Raw genomic sequence first — 21,045 nt, 5'->3', positions numbered from 1 at the left:
CTTCACTTCTGGAAGCTTCTTGCCAGGAAGCGGGTCACCCAGCAGGAAAAGGCAACCTTGGGGAAGCGGTGAGGTCCCGGAGCTCGTGGGGATCACGGGATGAGATGTCCAGGGGGGCGAGGTGACCGCTCCGATCCTCGGTTTCCTCCTCTGCAAAGTGGGACGACGGCACAGTGTCCCGAGGACAACACACTGCCAACCCACCCCCAGACCTATACGCATGCGTGAGCCCGCCCCTAGGTCAGACCGGGAGATGCGATTGGTCCATGATCTTTATTAACCCCCTAACAGGCTAGGTGTTTGCGCTTCCAGCAGTGCTGCAGGTAGTGGATTCCGTATCTGTGATGGGGCCAGGTGCAGGTGAACTCGGTAGTCGACTCAGAAGTATAATCCTCAGAAGACTCAGATGAGCAGGCCGAGGGCAGCTCGGGGACTGAGGAGCTGCTGGTGGCCTGGGCGGTGACACCCTTCCCAGACTGTCCGTGGGACTTTGCTTTGGGGGTCTTGGGGTCTTTGGGGCTTTTGGCCCCTGGCCTGTCAGAGGTCTTGGAGGAGTACTGTGGGAGGGCAGTACTGGTGGCGTCGTGATTGAGAGTGCCACAGGGAAACTGGCCGGGGGTTGCCTCCCGGACGGTGAAGCCGGTGGCCCGTTGGCTCTGCTGGGAGAAGCCCAAAGAGTTGGTGGGAGGTTTGCTCCTGTGGGACTGGATGGACCCCTGGGAATGGCCGCTTGTCTGATAATGGCCATTTTTCAGGGACTGGCTGCCTTCTCGGTACTGGCCACTCGCTCGATACTGGCCTCTTGCCTGGGACTGACCATTTGCCTGGAACTGGCCATTTTCCTGCCTTGGGTCACTGGCATGGGGCTCCCGGAGCTGGCTAGGCCTGTGGGACTGGCCATGCACAGGGAACTGGCCGTTCACCTGGTACCGGCCATTCACTAGGGATGGGCTCGGGCCGTTCACCTGGGTAGGGCTCCATCTATTCACCACTGACCGGCGTTTCACTTGGGATGGGCTCAGGCTGTTGACGTGGGATGGGCTTGAGCTGTTCATTTGGGATGAACTCGGGCTGTTCATTTGGGATGGGCTCGGACTGTTCGTTAGGGATGAACTTGAGCTGCTCACTTGGGATGGGCTCGGGCTGCTCATTTGGGATGGGCTCAGTGGACTCAGGTTGTTTCCTTGGGATGGGCTCCGGCTGTTCCCTTGGGATGGGCTCGGGCTGTTCCCTTGGGCTGGGCTCGGGCTGTTCATTTGGGATGGGCTGTTGCCCTGGGATGAGCTCGGGCTGTTTGCTCGGGATTGGCTGTTGCCCTGGGATGAGCTCGGGCTGTTCACTCGGGATTGGCTGTTGCCCTGGGATGAGCTCGGGCTGTTCACTCGGGATTGGCTGTTGCCCTGGGATGAGCTCGGGCTGTTCACTCGGGATTGGCTGTTGCCCTGGGATGAGCTCTGGCTGTTCACTCGGGATTGGCTGTTGCTGTGGGATGGGCTCCGGCTATTCATTTGGGATTGGCTGTTGCCCTGAGATGGGCTCTGGCTCTTCACTTGGGATTGGCTGTTGCCCTGGGATGGGCTCTGGCTGTCCACTTGGGATTGGCTGTTCATTAGGGATGGGCTCTGGGATGGGTTCGGGCTGTTCTTTTGGGATTGGCTGTTCACCTGGTGCGGGCTGTTCACCTGGGAGGAGCTGTTCCCTTGGGACTGGCTGTTCACCCGTTCCGGGCTGTTCACCTGGGACGAGCTGTTCCCTTGGGACTGGCTGTTCACCCGTTCCGGGCTGTTCACCTGGGACGAGCTGTTCCCTTGGGACGGGCTGTTCACCTGGGACGAGCTGTTCCCTTGGGACGGGCTGTTCACCCGTTCCGGGCTGTTCACCTGGGACGAGCTGTTCCCTTGGGACGGGCTGTTCACCCGGTCTGGGCTGTTCACCTGGGATGAGCTGTTCCCTTGGGACGGGCTGTTCACTTGGGACTGGCTAGACAACTGGGGCTGGGTGAACAAGCTTCGGGATGGAGATGGATCCCGGATGCGAGGGGAGCCAGTTTGGGAATGGACCAAGGAACTGATTGGGGAGGAGGTGTCAGGCAGAAGCTTGCTGGTGGTTGTGGGGTTGCTGGATTCTTTGGGGGGCTCAATGGAGGACTTCAGGGGGGTCTTGGGGTCCCTCTTGGGGTGCGCTGGGTTCTTGGGCTCTATCACGGTCTTGGCCGGCATGTCTGGGCCTGGGGCAGATGGAGCCTTCACTTGTCTTTCTGGTGCTGGGTCAGGCTTGCCTCGGCTGCAGGGAGAGGGCCATGGGCATCAGCAGGGTCTGGGGGCGCTCCTCTGTGGGTGGGCCACATGGAGGCTACCGGGGGGTAAGCAGGCGACTAGCTCAAGGGAATCCAAGAATCAAGCACTCATCTGTGCATGCCTCGTCTTGTGCGTATACATGTGTTCACACATGTACAAAGGGGCCCACACACAAGCACATACACAGTGATACCCAACACGCGGACCTCTGAGTGCTCACATCCATGTGCACACATGGACACGCTTCGCACACACAGCCCCACTACATCTATGGACGGTCACAGTCATACCTACGCATGTGTCATCAATGAACGGATGGTCATATGCACACACATGAATGCACACGAGCTGCCGGCACATGCACAGTAACGTCCAGGTACCACACAGAGTCATGGGCGCCACTGCCTGCAGGCATGCCTGTACGTGCGGTCACAGGCACGCACACGAGGACAGGCAGATGAGGATCCGCACCAGACCTCCCCAGCGCACACACGCCACGCACACTCGCACACATGCCCTGCCTTCCTGGGGTGGGGTTACATACTTTCGGCTGGCTGTCTGGGCAGCGGGGGCCCCGCTGGGGTGATGAGGGCCCGACTGCGGGCCAGAGTCTGTAGAGCTGGTTCCCGAGAGCATAGGAGAGAGAGGGGGACAGTAAGCAGCAAGCAGGGGAGGTCAGAGGGCAGTGCGGGAGTGGGAGGGAAGAGGGTTCGGAGAGCGTGGGGCGCAGGAGCCGAGAGGAAGAGGGAGTGTGGGGGGGCAGGGGGGCAGGCGGCAGGCCGGGGCCAGCCTCCGTACGCACCGTCCCGAGCTATTCCTGTTGCCACGTCCAGCGCTCTGCTGCTGAACTCGCCGACCACGCTGTCCACTGCTGCGTGATGCTTTAGGAACAGTGGCAGTATGACGCGGTGGTACAGTAGATGGGCACCGTTCCATGGCCCGGGAATCATGCAGAACAACAGGAAGGCGCACTGCGGGGACAGGCGGCAGTCAAGCCCGGCCCCTCGCCTGAGAGCCCGTGAAGGACCCGGGGCCGCCCCCATCAGACAGTTCTTAGGCTGAATCTGGGCCTCCACCGTCAGATAATCTTCAGGATGGGCCCAGGAGTCCCCTGTCAGTCCGTCCTCAAGATGGAACTGGGCCGCCACCATCAGACACTCCCATGTGGGGCTTGGGACTCCTCCGGTCACCAGGCTGGGGCTCAGACTTCCCCACCAGCCAGGTTTTAGGTTGGGGCTCAGCCTCCCCCCATCAGACAGTCCTTGGACTGGGGCTCACCCTCCTCTGTCAGACAAGTTCTCCGGATGAAGTTCAGTCTCCATCAGCAGACAGCCCTGGCGGTGGGCCTGTCCCCACCCCAAACTGTCCCCCTCCTCTGTTCCTTCCTTCCCCAGGGACAGGAGCACGCGGGGGGCGCGGCAGCGGGTGCCCACCTTGCCCGCGTAGTAGAAAGGGAACCAGGACAGGAGTAGGTCGCTGAAGAACTCGACAAGGCCCAAGAGCCCGTACACCACCCAGTAGGTGAGCCAGACAGTGTCGTCCTCTTTGCTTGAGCTCTCGATGGCCTTGATCCTGCAGGGAGGGGCAGGCCAGGCTCAGAGGCTGTGTGTGCCCCACTGTCCCCGCCCTGCCGCCCTCCTGTTGCCCGGACCGCGGGGGGCACTCACGAGGCATATGCGGGGTATACAAATCCGATTAGGTTGCAGAGTAGAGACGCCCCGTAGCCGAATAGAAGATATAGGCTTAGCAGAGTGGCGGCTCCTGCAGAGAAAAGGGGTGTGGCAGGGTCCCAGCCAGAGGCAACCTGCTCCCGCCCCCCCCCCCCCCCCCCCGTGCCGGAGGACTCCCATCATAAGCCTAATTCCCCCTTTAATTTTCTTTTCCTTTTTTTTGGGGGGACACAACCAGCGGTGCTCAGGGGTTACTCTGCACTCAGTAATTACTCCTGGCGGCACTATGGGGTGCTGGGGATTGAACCCTGGTCGGCCGTGTGCAAGGCAAATAAATGCCCTACCCACTGTACTGTCGCTCCTACCCATAAACACATTTTACACATTTTTCTTTTTTTTTCTTTTTTTTTTTTTTTTTTTTTTTTTTGGTGTTTGGGCCATACTCGGCGGTGCTCAGGTCTGATTCCTGGCTCTGCTCTCAGGGATCATTCATGGCCGTTCTCGGGGGTCCATATGTTTTTTTTTTTTTTTTTTGCTTTTTGGGTCACACCCAGCAATGCACAGGGGTTACTCCTGGCTCTTGCACTCAGGAATTACCCCTGGCGGTGCTCAGGGGACCATATGGGATGCTGGGAATCGAACCCGAGTCGGCTGCGTGCAAGGCAAACACCCTACCCGCTGTGCTATCACTCCAGCCCCGATATGGTTTTTTTTTTTGCTTTTTGGATCACACCCAGTGATACACAGGGGTTACTCCTGGCTCTGCGCTCAGGAATTACTCCTGGCGGTGCTCAGGGGACCATATGGGATGCTGGGAATGGAACCCGGGTCAGCCGCATGCAAGGCAAACGCCCTCCACGCTTTGCTATCGCTCCAGCCCTCAGGGGTCTATATGGGGTGCTGGGGATCAAATCTGCACTGGCCACATGCAAGGCCAGTGCCCTCCCCGCTGTCCTATCCCTTCTAACCCAGCAGTCACTGCAATAAACATTGATCTCAAGAACTGTGAGGACTGAGTGATGAGTCAGTCCCATGGCCACCCAGCACTGAACGGTGCAGTACATTCTGCACTGTACAGTTCACCCTGCACTGTACAGTACACCCTGCACTGTACAGTACACCCTGCACTGTACAGTTCACCCTGCACTGTACAGTACACCCTGCACCGTTCAGTTCACCACTGAGCAGTGGTGCCTGTTCTCGATTCTAGTGCAGACAACCACGGGCCAGGGCTACCCCCCACCACTGTCCTCCCTGCTCCCCTCCGTGTGTCCCATATGTCCCCCAGGTCTCCTGGAGAAAACAGCATCTCCCCTCACTCTCCTCCCTCTCTCTGCCTGATGATGGGTTATGGGGTGTCTCCCTGCAGCCCCTCACCCAGTGCCCGCTAAACCCACACTCCTCGTAGCCAGGGTTCTGTGGGGGGTGGGGAGCAGAAGGTAATAGGCACCCTACATTTATTTCTTTGTTTTTTATTATTATTATATATTTTTTGCTTTTGGGTCACACCCGGCAATGCACCGGGACTACTCCTGGCTCTGCACTCAGGAATTACTCCTGACAGGTGTTCAGAGGACCCTATGGGATGCTGGGAATCAAACCCGGCTCGGCCCTGTGCAAGGCTCCAGCCCCGGCATCCTACATTTATTAAGTGTGATAAGGCGGGCCTGGGTTGCAAACAACAGCTGGGGATGAGGGGTGGTCAAGGTTTCAGGTTGCTGCTGCTTCTCCTGCAGAAGGCCACCGGGACCAAAGGGCAGGTTCCTCCATCCCCCAGCCAGCCTGAAGGAGTTAGTCTTTATTTCCTGGCGCCCCTGGTGGGTGGAAGGGAGAGTCTGAGGTTGGCCATCACTGCCTCCCCAGCTTCCCTCATCCAGAGGGGAAGGTATGTGTGCAGGGGCGGGGGGTGGGGGGATCATAAGATACAGAGCAGCAATTATCCCGGGCGCCGCTGTCTCTCAATCCTTCTTCCTGCAACCTCAGCAGTGAGCGGATGACAGTGGGGGTGCTGGACATACCTGCAACACTGTCACCTCCAAAGTCCCTACAAGCTTCTCTCTGTCTCTATTTGGGGGTCCCACCCGGTGATGCTCAGGGGTCACTCCTGACTCTGTACTCAGGAATCACTTCTGGCGGTCGGGGGACCTTAGGAGAATCTGGGGATTGAACCCAGGTTGGCTGCATACAAGGCCAGCGTCCTCCCCTCTGTGCTATGCTATGGCCCCGGCCCCTCAGTTTCCTCTCTTGCCCCAATTTCCTGGACCACCCTCTCCCAGCAGCTCCCCCCCCCACCTCCCCTCAGTGCCCTATGACCTAAATTCCCCACCTACTGGCAGCAGGAATGTGGAAAGGGGGGAGGAAGGGGGGGAGGGAGGGGTTGTCAAGGTTCCTGGCTTGAACTGGGGTTCGAGCTGGGGAGCCTCAGGTGGGGAGGCAGATTTCGAAACTAGGTCTATCTGGTATGGGAATCCACCAGCTGAAAGGAAAAATGGGGTGGAGGGGTTTGGAATTCTCAGGGTTCGCACAGGGAAGCTGTTCAAATATGGGCACTGGACATAGAGTCTTCGTGGTTCATCCCAGGGGGCCTTTCGGAAGAGGCTGGGGCTGCAGCAGCACAGAAGAGGCAGGGCGGGAGCATCACTGCTCACTGGACAGAGTGCAAGGGTGGCCAGAACTAGAGGGAAATGGGGCGCTAAGAAGGGAAGTTCTACTTGAGGGTAACCGGACACTGCTCTCCAGAAGGAATCCCGGTATGGCCTTTCACCAAGCACACAACACGGGTCACAGAACCCAATTCCTGCTCAACAACTACTCAGGCAGAGGTGGTTCAAAGCCACCAAGGAGAGAGAATGCCCCCCCCCCAAAAAAAAGGGTATGCGGTCCCCATTCCTCCCCCCAGCTTCCCCTCATAAAGAAATGGGAGTGAATGGAGCAACAATACAGTGGGGAGCGTCCTTGCTTTACAAGAGGCTGATCATGGTTTGGTCCCCAGCACCCCATACAGTCACCCAAACTTGCAAACTTGCAAGGACTGTCACTGACCACAGAGCCTGGAGTAAGCCCTGAGCACTGCTGGATGTGACTTCAAAAAGACAGAGAGAGGGCTGGAGTGATAGCACAGCGGGTAGGGCGTTTGCCTTGCACGCGGCCGACCCGGGTTCGAATCCCAGCATCCCATATGGTCCCCCGAGCACCGCCAGGAGTAATTCCTGAGTGCATGAGCCAGGAGTGACCCCTGTGCATCGCTGGGTGTGACCCAAAAAAGCAAAAAAAAAAAAAAAAAGACAGAGAGAGAGAGAGAGAAAGAAAGAAAAAAGAAAAAGAAAAAAGAAAGGAAGTTAAGAGAGAAGAAAAAAGAAATAGGAGAAAGAGAAGAGAGAGAGAAAGATGGGAGAAAGAGAAAGAAAGTGGAGGTGGGGGAGAGCAGAGTGAGAGCGAGAGAGAAAAGAGAGAAAGAAAAAGAAAGAAAAGAAAAAAGAAAGAGAAGAAAATAAGGAAGTTAAGAGAGAAGAAAAAAGAAATAGGAGAAAGAGAAGAGAGAAAGATGGGAGACAGAGAAAGAGAGCGGAGGTGGGGGAGAGCAGAGAGAGAGAGAGAGAGATTTCCACATTTGCCTAGGCTGGGGTCCAAGTGGGGAGCGGGGTGAGAGTGCAGGTTCTCACTACCTCCCCTCCCCCTCCCCAGGGCCCGCAGGCAACTGGATTAACCAGATGGACTTCAGCCTGGCCGGCTTCCAGTGCCCCGAGGGCAGGGACCGAGAGCGGCCTCTAGACCCGGGACTGTGTGCCGGCGGCCCCCGCCCGAGGTCGCACAGCGGGGACGCGAGAGGGGCTCCCGGCAGACCCCCGCCCCCGCCCCCGTCGGGTTTCGCGGGCCAGCCGCCTAGTGGGCGCGCCCGGCCGTCGGGGCCCCCGGAGGCGGCGAAGGCCGGCGGCTGGGCGCCAGGGTGACCCCACGCAGGGAGGGCGCGACGGGGCAGTGCTCCCGGACGGCCCCGCGACGGCTCGCTCACCCGCAGCCAGATACCGTCTGTCGACTCCGGTCTTGGCTTCGAGGGCGCTTAGAGTTTCGGTGACTATGTTCTTCTGTTCCAGAAATCTCTCGAAGCGCTGTCGGATAACGTCCATGGTTCCGGCGGGTCCGGTGCTGGCCGCTTGAACTTGACCGCGGCCCTATGCACCGGCCCCGCCGCTCCCGCCGCTTGACTCGGCCAGAGCCACCCCGCTCCGCCCCCCGGACACTGTCCTCCTCCTGGGTGGTCTCCGCCCCCAACCCCTTGCTCCCGCCAATGGAAGGGCAGGGAGGGCAGGGAGGGCAGGGCGGACAAAGGAGGTGGGGCTTGCCCCGTCTCCTCCCCTGCCGCATGGCCCTCTGGCCGGGGCCGCGGCCGCCACAGCCACCTCTCAGGTGGATCGGGAGAGTGGGGCGTGGCGGCCGCGATCTCCGATTGGCTAAGGCTAATCAGGGGCGGGTCCATGTCTGCAGATTATTGGAGGAGCCGTCGTGGGGGCGGGACCTTATGGGAGGGGACCGGAGAAAAGCCAGAGCTGATTGGACAATTGGACCAGGGTTACAATGGTGAGAACAGAGGAGGGGGCAGGCTGATCATAAAGGAGGGTGGACCAATCGGAAGAGCGAAAGAAAGGGACAAGGGGCGGGACTACATTGGGGAGGCGGGGCAGACCTCATATGTCAGTTGTCATTGGATCGGAGCCGACCCAAGTGGGCGGGCTATGTGGAAAGTGAACGTTGGTGGGGAGGGGCGCCCCACACAGGCATGGGACCCTTTAGCCGTAGTGAAGCTGTTTCTCTGGGTCCGACGGTTTGGGTCATTGGACAAAAGGAGACATTGAGGTTCCAGAGTATTTGAATCTGCCGAAGACTATGACGAAATGTGTGTCCCCCGACCACCCCCACAACCCCGACATCTGTCTGAACCTCGCGCCAGTCTAGGAGGGAGCAGCTAGGGGTTGCTATGGTGCCCGCCGGGGGCGGGGCTGGCGCTTGGGCCAACTTGGCGGTTTGGCGAGGGGCGGAGCTTTATGATGCCCCGCCCCTGCCCCGCCCCCCGCCGCCATGCGGCCAGCCGGGACTCTGCTTTTGCTGCCCCTGGCCTTGGTCCTGGGCCTGGCCCTCGTTGGCCCTCTGCCTATGGGCTGGGCCTTGGCCCGGACCCCCATCTATGTCAGCAGCTGGGCCGTGCGGGTGTCCCAGGGTTCCCGGGAGGCCGAGCGCCTGGCGCGCAAGTTCGGCTTCATCAACCTGGGGCAGGTGGGTAGGACCTGGATGGGGTGGACCCCAGGGCCCCTCCGACGGGACAGGGCTACCCCTAGGTGCCACAGCCACCTTGGCCAACTGCAGATTTTAGGACTCCACCACAAGGTGTCTGGAGCCCCCAGCCTGTCCAGCAAGGGGGGCTGGCTCTGTCATGGGGGAAGTTTATATGGGAACTTGCGCCCCAGACTATATGGTTGCACCCCCACTTTCCCAGATCTTCCCTGATGGACAGTACTTCCACCTGAGGCACCGGGGCATAGTCCAGCGGTCTTTGACCCCACACTGGGGCCACTGCCTGCGCCTGAAAAAAGACCCCAAGGTGAGCCTGTCGAGGGGATAATTCTGATATGCTCTTGGCTATTTTTGTGATGGCTTTCAATGGCCTGATGACCTCCTATGAATCTTGGTTCCACCTGACACCCCCCAGTTTATAAAGTGGGGACTCAGATGGGGAGAGGGCTGAAGAATAACAAAGGGGTCACTCCAGGGTCCATTTTCGCTTTCTTCTGGCTCCCCCTGAAAGTTCAAGTTCTTGGGTGCCCCACTGATGGAGTCGAACACGTTCCTCACCTCACCATCTAGATCTGCGATGTAGGGAGGAATAAGCCCACTTGATAATGGAGGAACGTTCTCCAGGAGTCAGAACTGTGTCCAGTTACCCAAAAAGATCCTGGCTGAACTGGGTCCATGCCCCAGTCTTCAGATGCTCAGAGAAATGCTGGGCTGCATGGGGAAGAGGCTTTCGGGGCAAGCCAAGGAGAAGAATGAGGCTGAATTGGCCAAACCCCAGAAGCCACAAAGGACTGTGGACGGGGCCAGAGAGATAGGGCTGAGCAAGTAGGGACTTACCTTGATTGCAGCCAACCCGAGTCAATCCCCAGCACCCCATAGGGCCCCCTGAGCTGACCAGGAATGATTTCTGAACGCAGAGCCAAAAGCAGCAACTAAGTAAGCACCGCTGAGTGTACCCACCCCCAAAATAGGGCTGGGCAGGGAGTAGTGGAGCTGATGGACAAGGAGGTGAGGTGTGATGGCTTATAACACACCAGGAAGGGGGCTGGAGCGATAGCACAGCAGGTAGGGTATTTGCCTTGCACATGACCAACCGGGTTCAATTCCCAGAATCCCATAGGGTCCCCCAAGCACCGCCAGGAGTAATTCCTGAGTGTAGAGCTAGGAGTAACCCCTGTGCATCGCTGGGTGCGACCCAGAAAGAAAAAAAAAAAGCACCAGGAGTACTGCTGACGGAGGTGGAACTAATTCACAGTGTGATTTGTAGGAGAGGGACCAAGGCTTGCCAAGGGTTTGCATGCAAGGGAGAAGGAGGGAGGGAGGGAGAGGAGAGCAAGAGAGTGGGTGGAGGGAGCTTGGTTCCAACAGCATTTGAGCAAATTGTCACTAACCCTGCCATTGCTGACCTGGGGTGGGGCTGGGCAGTCATCCAGAAAGAAGGAGGGCAAAGGCTGGTGACAGCTGCAGCTGCTGAGGCAAGCGGATGCATTTATTGTACATTTTATTTTGCGGGGGAGGGCTCACCCACCCAGTAATACTCAGGATTTACTTCTGGCTCAGCACTTAGCAATCACTACTGGCGGGTTTGGATGAACATATGGGGTGCCAGGAATCAACCTGGTCAGCTATGTGCAAGGCAAGTGCCCTAGCGACTGCGTTGTATCTCCAGCCCTTTTATTTTGGTTTTGCGGCCACACCCAGTGGTGATCAGGGAGGGGTCCAGGGGACCCTGTGCGGTGTTAGGGCTTGAACCCTGGTTGGTCACATGCAAAGCAAGGGCCTTACACTCTCGGGTCCTTACACTCTACACACTCAATGATTTTTTTTAATTCTTTTAATCAAATTTTTGTTGCTTTTTTGAGTCATACCTGGTGGTACTCAGGGTGACCCCTGACACTGTACTCAGGTATTACCACTGACAGGCTAGGCGGTGCCAGGGATCAAATTTGGGTCACCCGTGTGCAAGGGCAAACATCCTACTTGTACTATCATGCCAGCCCCAGTATTTTTTGAAGTGTTTTTTGTTTGTTTACTTGCTTGTCTGTTTGCTTTTTTGGGTCACACCCGGTGATGCCCAGGGGTTACTCCTGGCTCTGCACTCAGGAATTATTTCTGGCGGTGCTCCAGGGGACCTTTGGGATGCGGAGGATCAAACCCAGTCGGCTGTGTTCAAGGAAAATGCCCTGTATTTTCACTCCAGCCCCCAGCCACTGTATTTTATATTATTATTTATTTTTATTTTGGGACCACTTCCAGTGGGTGCTAAGGACTTACTCTGGGCTTTATGCTCAGGGATCACTCCTGACAGGGCTCAGAGGAACCTGTGGGGTGCTGCAGATCGAGGCCAGGTTGGCAAGTGCCCTACCCCCTGTCCAGTCCCAGGCAGATGGACTCATGCGTCAGCTGTGCCACAGTGGAGGTGGGCACAGTTAAACTGTAGCAAGCCTCAACAGACGGTGCAAAGTCAGAGGTGGAGGCATGTGTGACCTCATGGAGGCATTCAGAGGTGCCCTGTCCTAAAAAGTGGGGGGGTCGGAAGAAGTCCCAATGCCCGGGGTTTAGAATGAGAGTACCGAGAGGAGGGTGCTGGCCTTGCATGCGGCTGACCTAGGTTGGATCCCTAGCACCGCCAGGAGAAACTCCCTGAACATCGCTGATTGTGCCTGTCTTCCTCCAAAAGAGAAAGCTCGAACCCAATGGAGATGTGCAGGCAATGAGCAAGAAGAAGAATCCAGAACAGACAAGACAGCGAAAGGGACAGGGATAGTGCTCAGGAGCCCTAACCCCTGGGGCAGTGGTTGCAGGTGACCGTTCCAGAGGACATATTCAGGCTTCTCAAGGGGTCCAGCACTTGGCACCAGAAACACTAGCCCCAGCAATAGCGCCACTTTTTTTGGTGGGGAGGGGTGTTTGGTGGCCACACGTGACAGTGCTCAGGGCTTGCTGCTGGCTCTGCACTCAGAGATCTGGCCCAAGGGACCATATGAGGTGACTGGAATCACACTTGGTCCAGCCCCAACAATCAGGAGTTCTTAAGGTGGAGAACCTTCCACCTTAAGAGGCCCAGAGTCTTCCCTTATCCGCACCAACAGGTCGGCTCTAGGGGCTGGAGCGATAGCACAAGGGGGAAGGCGTTTGCCTTGCATGTGGCTGACCCAAGTTCGATTCCCAGCATCCCATAGGTCCCCCGAGCACTGCCAGGAGTAATTCCTGAGTGGATGAGCCAGGAATAACCCCTGTGCATTGCAGGGCGTGATCCAAAAAGAAAAAAAAATCCAACAGGTCGGCTCCAGATGTGACCCAATTCCCACCACTGACTCTGAATCAACGTGGGCCTGTTGACAGGGGATCGGTGGGGTGGGTTCAGGCCAGGTCCTCATCGACTGCTGGGGCCGGGCACTGAAAAGTGCCCAAGTGATAGGGCAGGAAGGCTGACTGGCTGCGGCCACCCCGGGACAGCCTGGCTCCAGCTCCCCCTGGAAGCGCATCCCCTTCCAGGTGCAGTGGTTTGAGCAGCAGAAGTTGCAGCGGCGGGTGAAGCGCTCCTTGGTGGTGCCCAAGGACCCGTGGTTCCGCAAGCAGTGGTACATGGTGAGCAGTGGTACGTGGGAGTGAGGCTGTGTGGGACCTGAAGCAGGAGGCAAAGGGGTGTGGCCTGGAGGCGTGTCCAGTGGGGTTTGGACGTGGGGCGTGGCCTGGACAAGGATGTAAAAGGCCATGGCCTGGGAGGTGTGTTCAGTAGGGTTTGGGATGGGCGTGGCCTGGGCAGGATTAAAGGGGCGTGGCCTGGGTGTTCAGTAGCGTTTGGGTGGGCGTGGCCCGGGCAGGATTAAAGGGGGCGTCGCCTGGGGGGTCTGTTCAGTAGGTTTTGGAGGTGGGAGGAGCCTGTCACTGCCTAAGGCTGATGGGCTGAGTCTGAGAAGGGGGTTTATCAGGGATGGGGTCCTGAGGGTCCCCCCGCCCCCTGACCTGTCACAATACAGAACAACCAAGTGAAGCCGGACTTGAACATTTTGTACGTCTGGAGTCAGGGCCTGACAGGTCAAGGCATCGTGGTCTCGGTGCTGGACGACGGCATTGAGAAGGATCACCCGGACCTCGGGGCCAACTATGTGAGCCCACTGGGGACTGAAGCGGAGGCGCCCCAGGCCTCTGGCCTGGCAACGGCCCTTTCATGCCCCCACTCTATCCCCAGGACCCTCTGGCTAGCTATGACTTCAATGACGACGACCCTGATCCCCAGCCTCGATACACATCCAGTGACGAGAATCGGTGAGTCCAGCGTTGCACGGGACGTGGGGGCGGGGGAGGGGAGGTACCCGGGGCCCTGCCAGGGTAAGGGGTGCTGTGATGGTTCCCACCGTCTGCCCGGGCGCCAGGCACGGGACCCGCTGTGCTGGGGAAGTGGCAGCCATAGCCAACAATCGCTTCTGTGGCGCCGGCGTCGCCTACAATGCTCGGATTGGAGGTACCAAGGGTTCTCCAGGGGTCGCTCCCCTGGATTTAAGGGCAGAGAGGGGACTGGGTGGCCTGGAATGGCGGGGAGTGGTCGCCACACTCCCCGTGGTGTGTGTGTGGGGGGGCATGACGTGAATGGGGAAGGTCGGGAGGAGCTTTTGCCCAGCCAGCTCCTGTGCAGGAGTGCGCATGCTGGATGGCACAATCACCGATGTCATCGAGGCGCAGTCCCTGAGCCTGCAGCCGCAGCACATCCACATCTACAGCGCCAGCTGGGGACCCGAGGACGACGGGCGCACGGTGGACGGTCCAGGGATCCTCACGCGTGAGGCCTTCCGGCGTGGTGTCACCTTGGTGGGTGGATGGGTCGGTGGGGGGCGGGGCTCCTCGATAGGGCGGAGCTTCGGGGAATGGGACTCTCCTATGGCAGGGCAGGACCACAGCAATGGAGGGCGGGGCATAGGGGAGGCGGGACTCTCGGTGGGCGGGGCCTCGCGGTAGGCGGGGCCTCGGGAGGCAGGGCTCCTCTGGTGCCATCTGGCCCCTTGCCCCTACCCCCAACCCCGCCAGGGCCGAGGCGGACTGGGCACCCTCTTTGTCTGGGCTTCGGGGAATGGTGGACTGCACTTTGACAACTGTAACTGCGACGGCTACACCAACAGCATCCACACGCTGTCCGTGGGCAGCACCACCCAGCAGGGCCAGGTGCCCTGGTACAGCGAGGCCTGCTCCTCCACGCTCACCACCACCTACAGCAGCGGCGTCGTCACTGACGCGCAGATCGTGAGCGCCCCGCCCCGACACCAGCGCCCGCAGCCTGGTCCTACGCGGCCCCTCCCCAAACCTGACCTTTAGGAGCTGACTCCAGTGTCTGCCCGCCTCCCCTAATCTCTGCTGCACTTGACCCTAACACCCCCCCCCACAGCTGGGCCTCTTATCCCCAGCCCAGACCTTTGACCTTAGCCCCTGCCAGCCTCTTGACCCAAACCTGGAGGACCAGGCCCCAAGCTCCAGGCCCTGACCCTACACCCCAAACTGTCACCTCACCTTGGTCCCCCACATTAACCTCTGCCCAGCCCTCATTGCCCTTCCTGTCCCCTCGGGGGTGCACCCTGGTGGGGTTTCTTTGGATGCCTGGGTCCCCAGTGCCCTTTGGTCCTGGTTCTGGGCTGGAGGGGCGCTCTGCAGGCCAGCACCCCAGCCCGCTGTGTCCCCAGGTCACCACAGACCTGCACCACCATTGCACAGACAAGCACACGGGCACCTCAGCGTCCGCCCCGTTGGCCGCGGGCATGATTGCTCTGGCTCTGGAGGCCAAGTAGGTGCTGCTGGGGAGGGGAAGCGTCCCCCCAGCCCCGCCCCAGCCCACAGGCTCCCCCCACTCATGCTCCTCCACTCCCAGCCCCTTCCTAACGTGGAGGGACATGCAGCACCTGGTAGTCCGCGCATCCAAGCCCGCACAGCTCCAGGCTGAGGACTGGAGGGTCAATGGTGTGGGGCGCCGAGGTGAGAGGGGCTGCGGGGAGCGCGCTGAGGGGAGAGGGACTGGGAACTGGGGCACCGTGCCCGCAGTGCAGTGATGGACCCCATCCCGCAGTGAGCCACCACTATGGCTATGGCCTGCTGGATGCCGGGCTGCTGGTGGACTTGGCGCGCACGTGGCTGCCCACGCAGCCCCAGCAGAAGTGCACCATCCAGATTCTGCACAACCCCATGTGAGCCTCCCCCGTCGGCACGGCTGCCCCAGCCTCTGCACACGACCCTCCAGCCTCTGCACACGGCCCCCAGCCCTAGCATCTTCACATGGCCCCAAGCCCTAGCATCTGCATTTGACCCCCAGCACATGGCCCCCAGCCTCTGCACACGGCCCCCAGCCTCTGCACACGGCCTCCAGCCTTAGCATCTTCACACGGCCCCCAGTCCTAGCATCTGCACTTGATCCCCACGCACACGGTCCCCAGCCTCTGCACACGGCCCCCAGCCTTAGCATCTTCACAGGGCCCCAAGCCCTAGCATCTGCATTTGACCCCCAGCACATGGCCCCAGTCTCTGCACACGGCCCCCAGCCTCTGCACACGGCCCCGCGTCTACATTCCTGCCCTGGAGTACCTGATACTTGTTCTCCAGTATTTGCACTCCTCCCCCAAGCTCTGAAACCTGTCCCTCCCCTACCTGCACACCTGTCATTCCTACGTGGGGTGTGGACACATGGGAGGCCTCAGTTTCCCCACCTGTGACATGAGAGGGGCCCCGGTCACTGTCCAAAGCCCACTGCCGGCCCCTCGCCCCCAGCACCATCCTAGCGCAGACGCAGGTGCCCCAGAACGTGTCGGCCTGCGCCGGCAGCCCCAACGCCATCCGCTCGCTGGAGCATGTGCAGGTGCAGCTGTCTCTGACCTACAGCCGCCGCGGGGACCTGGAGATCTCGCTTGTCAGTCCCATGGGCACCCAGTCCACGCTCGTGGCCATCAGGTGCGCCGTCTCGAGGGAAATGCCCACCGCCGGCAGGGACCCTCGCAGGATCGCGCGTGCAAAGGCTCCGGCCTGTCTGTCTGTCTGTCTGTCCCAGACCCTTTGACATCAGCGGCCAAGGCTACAACAATTGGGTCTTCATGTCCACCCACTTCTGGGATGAGGACCCGCGGGGCCTGTGGACACTGGGCCTGGAAAACAAAGGCTATTTCTTCAACACGGGTGAGCGGCAGGGGATCCCCAGAGCACCCCAATGTGCACCAGACAGGCCTGTGTGCCTGGTATATGGTCGGGGTGCAGTTCTCTACCCGCAGCTTCCGGGGTGTCAGCCGCAGGGATCAGCGGGTTTCACCAGCACACAGTAGGCATATCTTTGCCCAAGCACAGGCGCCAGACACCAGCACTTACTAGCTGTGCCAAGACTTGCACACAGTGGGCCTGCATGATCCGCCATAACAGGCATGTCCTGAACCGGGCACAGTCGGTGCCAGACACAGACACAGAGCAGTCGTGCCCTCACCTGCACACAATGGGCCCACAGATGGTCTTGATGTTCATACACAGTAGGTGTGCTCTCATCCTCACACCGGAGGTTTCAAGACAGACAGGACTCCGTCCGCACACAGTAGGCCCACAGTTTGATCCCACTGCCAAGATAGTAAGTCCAGACACAAGTGCACAGTAGGTCTGTGTTCAGATATAAGAGCACATTGGGTGTCCCCTTCTCACTCACAGTAGGTCCATGCACAGGCACAGAGCAATCACTCCCTCTGCACACAGTAGGTCCCGATACTAATACACCACGGACGTGCCCTGGTCTGTGCACAGTGGGTCTGAAGACTAGTGCCCAGCAGGTATGCCTGCACCCGCAGAGTAAATTGGAGCTGCTAGCGCACAGTAGGACCACAGGCCACCAGCCTACGCCCTCCCTCCATGCCCACTTGTGACCCCATGCCCAGGGACGCTGTACCGCTACACGCTGCTGCTATACGGGACGGCTGAGGACATGATGGCGCGGCCAAAGGGCCCCCAGGTGACCAGCAGCGCGTGCGTGCAGCGGGACCCAGCGGGGCTGTGCCAGGGTGAGTGTGTGCAGGCAGCAGCGGTGTGCGTGTGTGCCCCCCGGTGGGTGGGCAGGGGCCGGGACTGGGCACGGCTTCAGTGCCCCGTGTGCCCCCTGCACAGAATGCCACAGTTCCGCCTACCTCCTGGGCCACGTCTGCCTCTCGTACTGCCCGCCGCGCTACTTCAGCGATACCCAGCAGGCCGTGAACCCCAGGCCCGGCCGCACCACCGTGCCCGCCCCACGCGTGTGTGCCAGGTGCCACCCGTCCTGCTACACCTGCCGCGGCGGCTCCCCGCACAACTGCACTGCTTGCCCCCCGGCCTCCACCCTGGATGCACGCGGGGGCTCCTGCACCAAAGCGGCACCCCCCAGCACCCAACCCCTGCCTCCTACCGCCGCCAACGCGGGCCCCCACGGCCCGGCCCAGGCCATCCTGCTAGCACTCCTGGCTGTGGCCTTTGGGGGCGCCCTGCTCAGCAGCTGTGTCCCGCCGCCAGGTAGGGGACCCCTCAGTGCGGGGTAGCCCCCCAGCTCCAGGCGCTGGCTCCGGCCCAGAAACACATGACAGGAGAGTAAGCACTTGCCTCAGCCTCCCGTGGTCACTGGCTCCAGATTGGTGGCCAGGGGCTGTAAGTGGATGGGAGCCGGGGGCGGGGGTGGGGGGATAAGAGCCTGTCCCCCTTTCCCCACTAAAAGCCCTGGCTTGACCCCATCACTCACGGGCCAGGGATGGACCTCGTGGGGTCCCTCACCCCAGACTTGGCAGGTCCAGGCGAAAGAGAGAGCACAGTTTAGTTATGATTCAGGGAGGGGAGGCAGCAGGCAGGGGCCTGCCTTCACCTCAGTCTTCCCGGCTCAAGAATGAGGGGCTGTTGGGGGGCCCTTGCCCAGAGCCTCTGGCCCCGGCCGTGCTGGACTTCAGACTTTGCAAATAAAAGTTGAATAGAAGATGCCAGTTTCCGCTTTTCTTTTGGGGAGCACAGAGACGAGGAGTGTTTCGGTCTCCTTGCTTTGCCCTGTATGGAATCTGCCTTCTGGCCCTGGGGATCAGCTCCGGGGGGCCCAGGAGTCCACCAAGGAAAACAAAACAGCTGGCTCCAGGAAGACCCACCGTGGGAGATGGGGTGCCCCCATCTGTGAATGCCCCCATCCAGGGTGGAATCCTCTTTCTTCTCAAAGCCTCTAAGCTGGGCCCTGGAGCGATAGCACAGCGGGGAGGGCATTTACTTTGCACGTGGCTGGCCCAGGTTTGATTCCCAGCATCCCGTACGGTCCCCCGAGCACCGCCAGGAGTCATTCCTGAGTGCAGAGCCAGGAGTAACCCCTGTGCATCGCTGGGTGTGACCCAAAAAGAAAAAATAGGCTCTAAGCTCCCCTGCTTTTTTTTTTTTTTTTTTGCTTTTTGGGTCACACCCAGTGATGCACAGGGGTTACTCCTGGCTCTGCACTCAGGAATGATCCCTGGCAGTGCTCAGGGGACCCTATGGGATATTGGGAATCGAACCCAGGTCGGCCACAAGCAAGGCAAACGCCCTCCCCACTGTGCTATCTCTCCAGTCCCTCCCCTGCTTTTCTCTTATATCCTGTTAGACAAGTTACCCCAATACCAGGAATAAAAAATCCTGGAAAGCCGCACTGGGGAAGTGGGATTCCCAGAATCTGGAACAGAAAGAGGATGGTACTGGGGAGAGGGCAGTTAGTCGCAGAACCCAGAGAAGACCCCCCCACACACATCACCCTTGGCCCCTGGGACTCAGGCACTTGTTCCCCCAGCTTCAAGTTGGTCCCGTGGGGGCGGGGGGAGATTTGGACCACACCCAGGTGTGCTGTGTGGTGCTCTGAGTTCTGTGCTTGGGGACTGCTCCCAGCAAAGTGCTCGTGACCATGCAGACCTAGAGATCAAGCTCTAATCAGCCACTGGGGCTGGAGAGATAGTACAGGGGGGAGGAAGCTTGCCTTGCCCAGGGCCAAGCCAGGTTCGATCCCTGATTCGATCCTTCAGCCAGTGTCAGGAGGGATCCCAGAGCACAGAGCCTGAAGTCAGCCCTGAGCACCACAGGGTGTGGCTGCCCAACAGAACCCACCAAAACTGGGAAGAGCTGCACACAAGGCAAATAAATACCTTCAGCCCTGAACTGGCTCTGCAGTGCCAGCTGCAAAGCCTGAAGCAGGAGGGGGTGGAGGGGAGACGTGCCACCACTGGCAGGACTGGGGAAGCCAAGCGGGAACCACAGCCGGGGGAGAGGACGTCCGACTGGTGCCTTCCTCTCCTGCCACCAGTCCCAGCCCAGACCCCAGCTGCAGACCCAGCCCTGGAGTCCAGGCTATACCCCCCCAGGACAACTGGGACCGCCCCTTCAGAGCCCCCAAGTGCACTCCATGAGTACCTGCCTCCCCCCATAATTTCAGGTACGGCGTTTGCCTTGTACACAGCCGACCTGGGTTCGATTCCCAGTATCCCATCAGTCCCTTGAGCTTCACCACGAGTCATTCCTGAGTAAAAAGCTAGGAGTAACCCCTGTGCATTGCCGGGTGTGACCCAAAAAGCAATTAAAAAAAAAAACCAACAACCTAGTTTAGGGGCCAGGGGCAGGGGTGATAGTACAACGGGTATGGGCATTTGCCTTGCACACCACCGACCTGAGTTCAATTCCTGGCATCCCATACGGTCCCCTGAGCACTGCCAGAAGTAATTCCTGAACGCAGAGCCAGAAGTAATCTCTGAGGATCCTCAAGTGTGCCCTCCCCCCAACAAAGCAAAACAAAGCACACAAAAAAAGGTAGTTTAGGGGCTCAAGAGAGTACAGCAGGGAAGATACTTGCCTTGCACACAGCTGACCTGGCTTTGATGCCCACCACTAGCCGTCTATTCCCTGGCACAACATATGATCCCCTGAGCAATGCTAGGAGTGACCCCCGAGCACCTCCGTATATAGCCCCCAAACTAAACCAAACCAGCAAACTAAAACACAAAAACAACCTCAAGTCATTTGGATCAAGAGCTCGTACAGGGGTTAAAGCGCGTGCCTTTCTTGTGACTGAACCAGCTTTGATGCCCAGCACTATGTAAAGTCCCTGGGAGCACTGTCGGGAGTGACCCCTGAGCACAAAAAGGAAACAAACCTAAGTCTTTTTCTCCTGCACAGAAGTCACCCACCAGGAGTCACAAATGCTAAGGCGGCGGCAGTCACTAGGGGAAAGAACTGGTCGACTCCGCAGGGTCCTAGAGCGCCAACCTCTGCCCCAGCAATGCCACTTGGCAGCACACCCGCACAAACGTCCTCACAGTGCCCCGTGTCCAAGCAGCCGGATTCAGAGCCGCCAAAGGAGACCCTTCCAGACAGGAAGTGATGGCGGTGGTGGGGAGGGGGATACCGATGCCAAAGGGACTGATGTGGGATGATGAAACGCTAAGACGCTGCTTTTCCTACTTTATTTTTTATTTTTTCGGAGTGGGGAAGTTTCACACCCCGCGGTGCTACCGGCTAATTCCAGGCTCTGCACTCAGTGAGCACTCCTGATGGGTTCGGGAGACCCTATGGGGTGCTGGGAATCAAATCCGGGTGAGTCTCGGGCCAGGCAAATGCCCTCCCTGCTGTGTCAGCACTCCAGCCCCTGTTTTACACACTGTCATCATTGCAAGTTTCAATCACTGTGATTTACAGCAAATCCCACGTGGACCTCTCAGGAATCCGAACCTGCCTTTGCACCCCAGCGGGAGCGGGGACCCGAGACAAAGTCCGGGCCCCCGGGTGAGTGGGGAGGGGGGCTCTAGAAAGCAAGCTACAAAGAA

At 59.3% G+C, this 21,045-nt stretch overlaps 2 protein-coding genes across 6 annotated transcripts; one reads left to right on the top strand and one right to left on the bottom strand.

Moving 5' to 3' along the window:
• Positions 1-259: 259 nt before the first annotated feature.
• REEP6 (receptor accessory protein 6) lies at positions 260-8,184 on the bottom strand. 5 transcript variants are annotated; one of them, XM_055126882.1, is made up of 6 exons: positions 7,980-8,184; positions 3,965-4,058; positions 3,731-3,869; positions 3,100-3,268; positions 2,842-2,916; positions 397-656 (listed from the first exon to the last, which is right to left on the bottom strand). In XM_055126882.1, the coding sequence occupies exons 1-6, from the start codon at positions 8,092-8,094 to the stop codon at positions 538-540; spliced, it is 711 nt and encodes a 236-aa protein (XP_054982857.1). In that variant the 5' UTR covers positions 8,095-8,184; the 3' UTR covers positions 397-537. The 5 variants fall into 5 exon arrangements, with proteins under 5 accessions (XP_054982854.1, XP_054982856.1, XP_054982857.1 ...); XM_055126883.1 differs by lacking the exon at positions 397-656 and adding an exon at positions 2,114-2,283; XM_055126884.1 differs by lacking the exons at positions 397-656; positions 2,842-2,916 and adding an exon at positions 2,114-2,283.
• An 859-nt stretch (positions 8,185-9,043) lies between these two features.
• Positions 9,044-17,188, top strand: PCSK4 (proprotein convertase subtilisin/kexin type 4). The gene is made up of 13 exons (XM_055126885.1): positions 9,044-9,238; positions 9,459-9,563; positions 12,755-12,847; positions 13,240-13,368; positions 13,452-13,528; positions 13,636-13,724; positions 13,896-14,068; positions 14,285-14,497; positions 14,932-15,032; positions 15,117-15,220; positions 15,312-15,429; positions 16,007-16,186; positions 17,146-17,188. The coding sequence occupies exons 1-13, from the start codon at positions 9,044-9,046 to the stop codon at positions 17,186-17,188; spliced, it is 1,620 nt and encodes a 539-aa protein (XP_054982860.1).
• The last annotated feature ends 3,857 nt before the right edge of the window (positions 17,189-21,045 follow it).

This window comes from Sorex araneus, chromosome 2 (assembly GCF_027595985.1).
Source record: "Sorex araneus isolate mSorAra2 chromosome 2, mSorAra2.pri, whole genome shotgun sequence".
Taxonomy (NCBI): Eukaryota; Metazoa; Chordata; class Mammalia; order Eulipotyphla; family Soricidae; genus Sorex; species Sorex araneus.
This window is presented reverse-complemented; position numbering and strand designations above follow the sequence as displayed.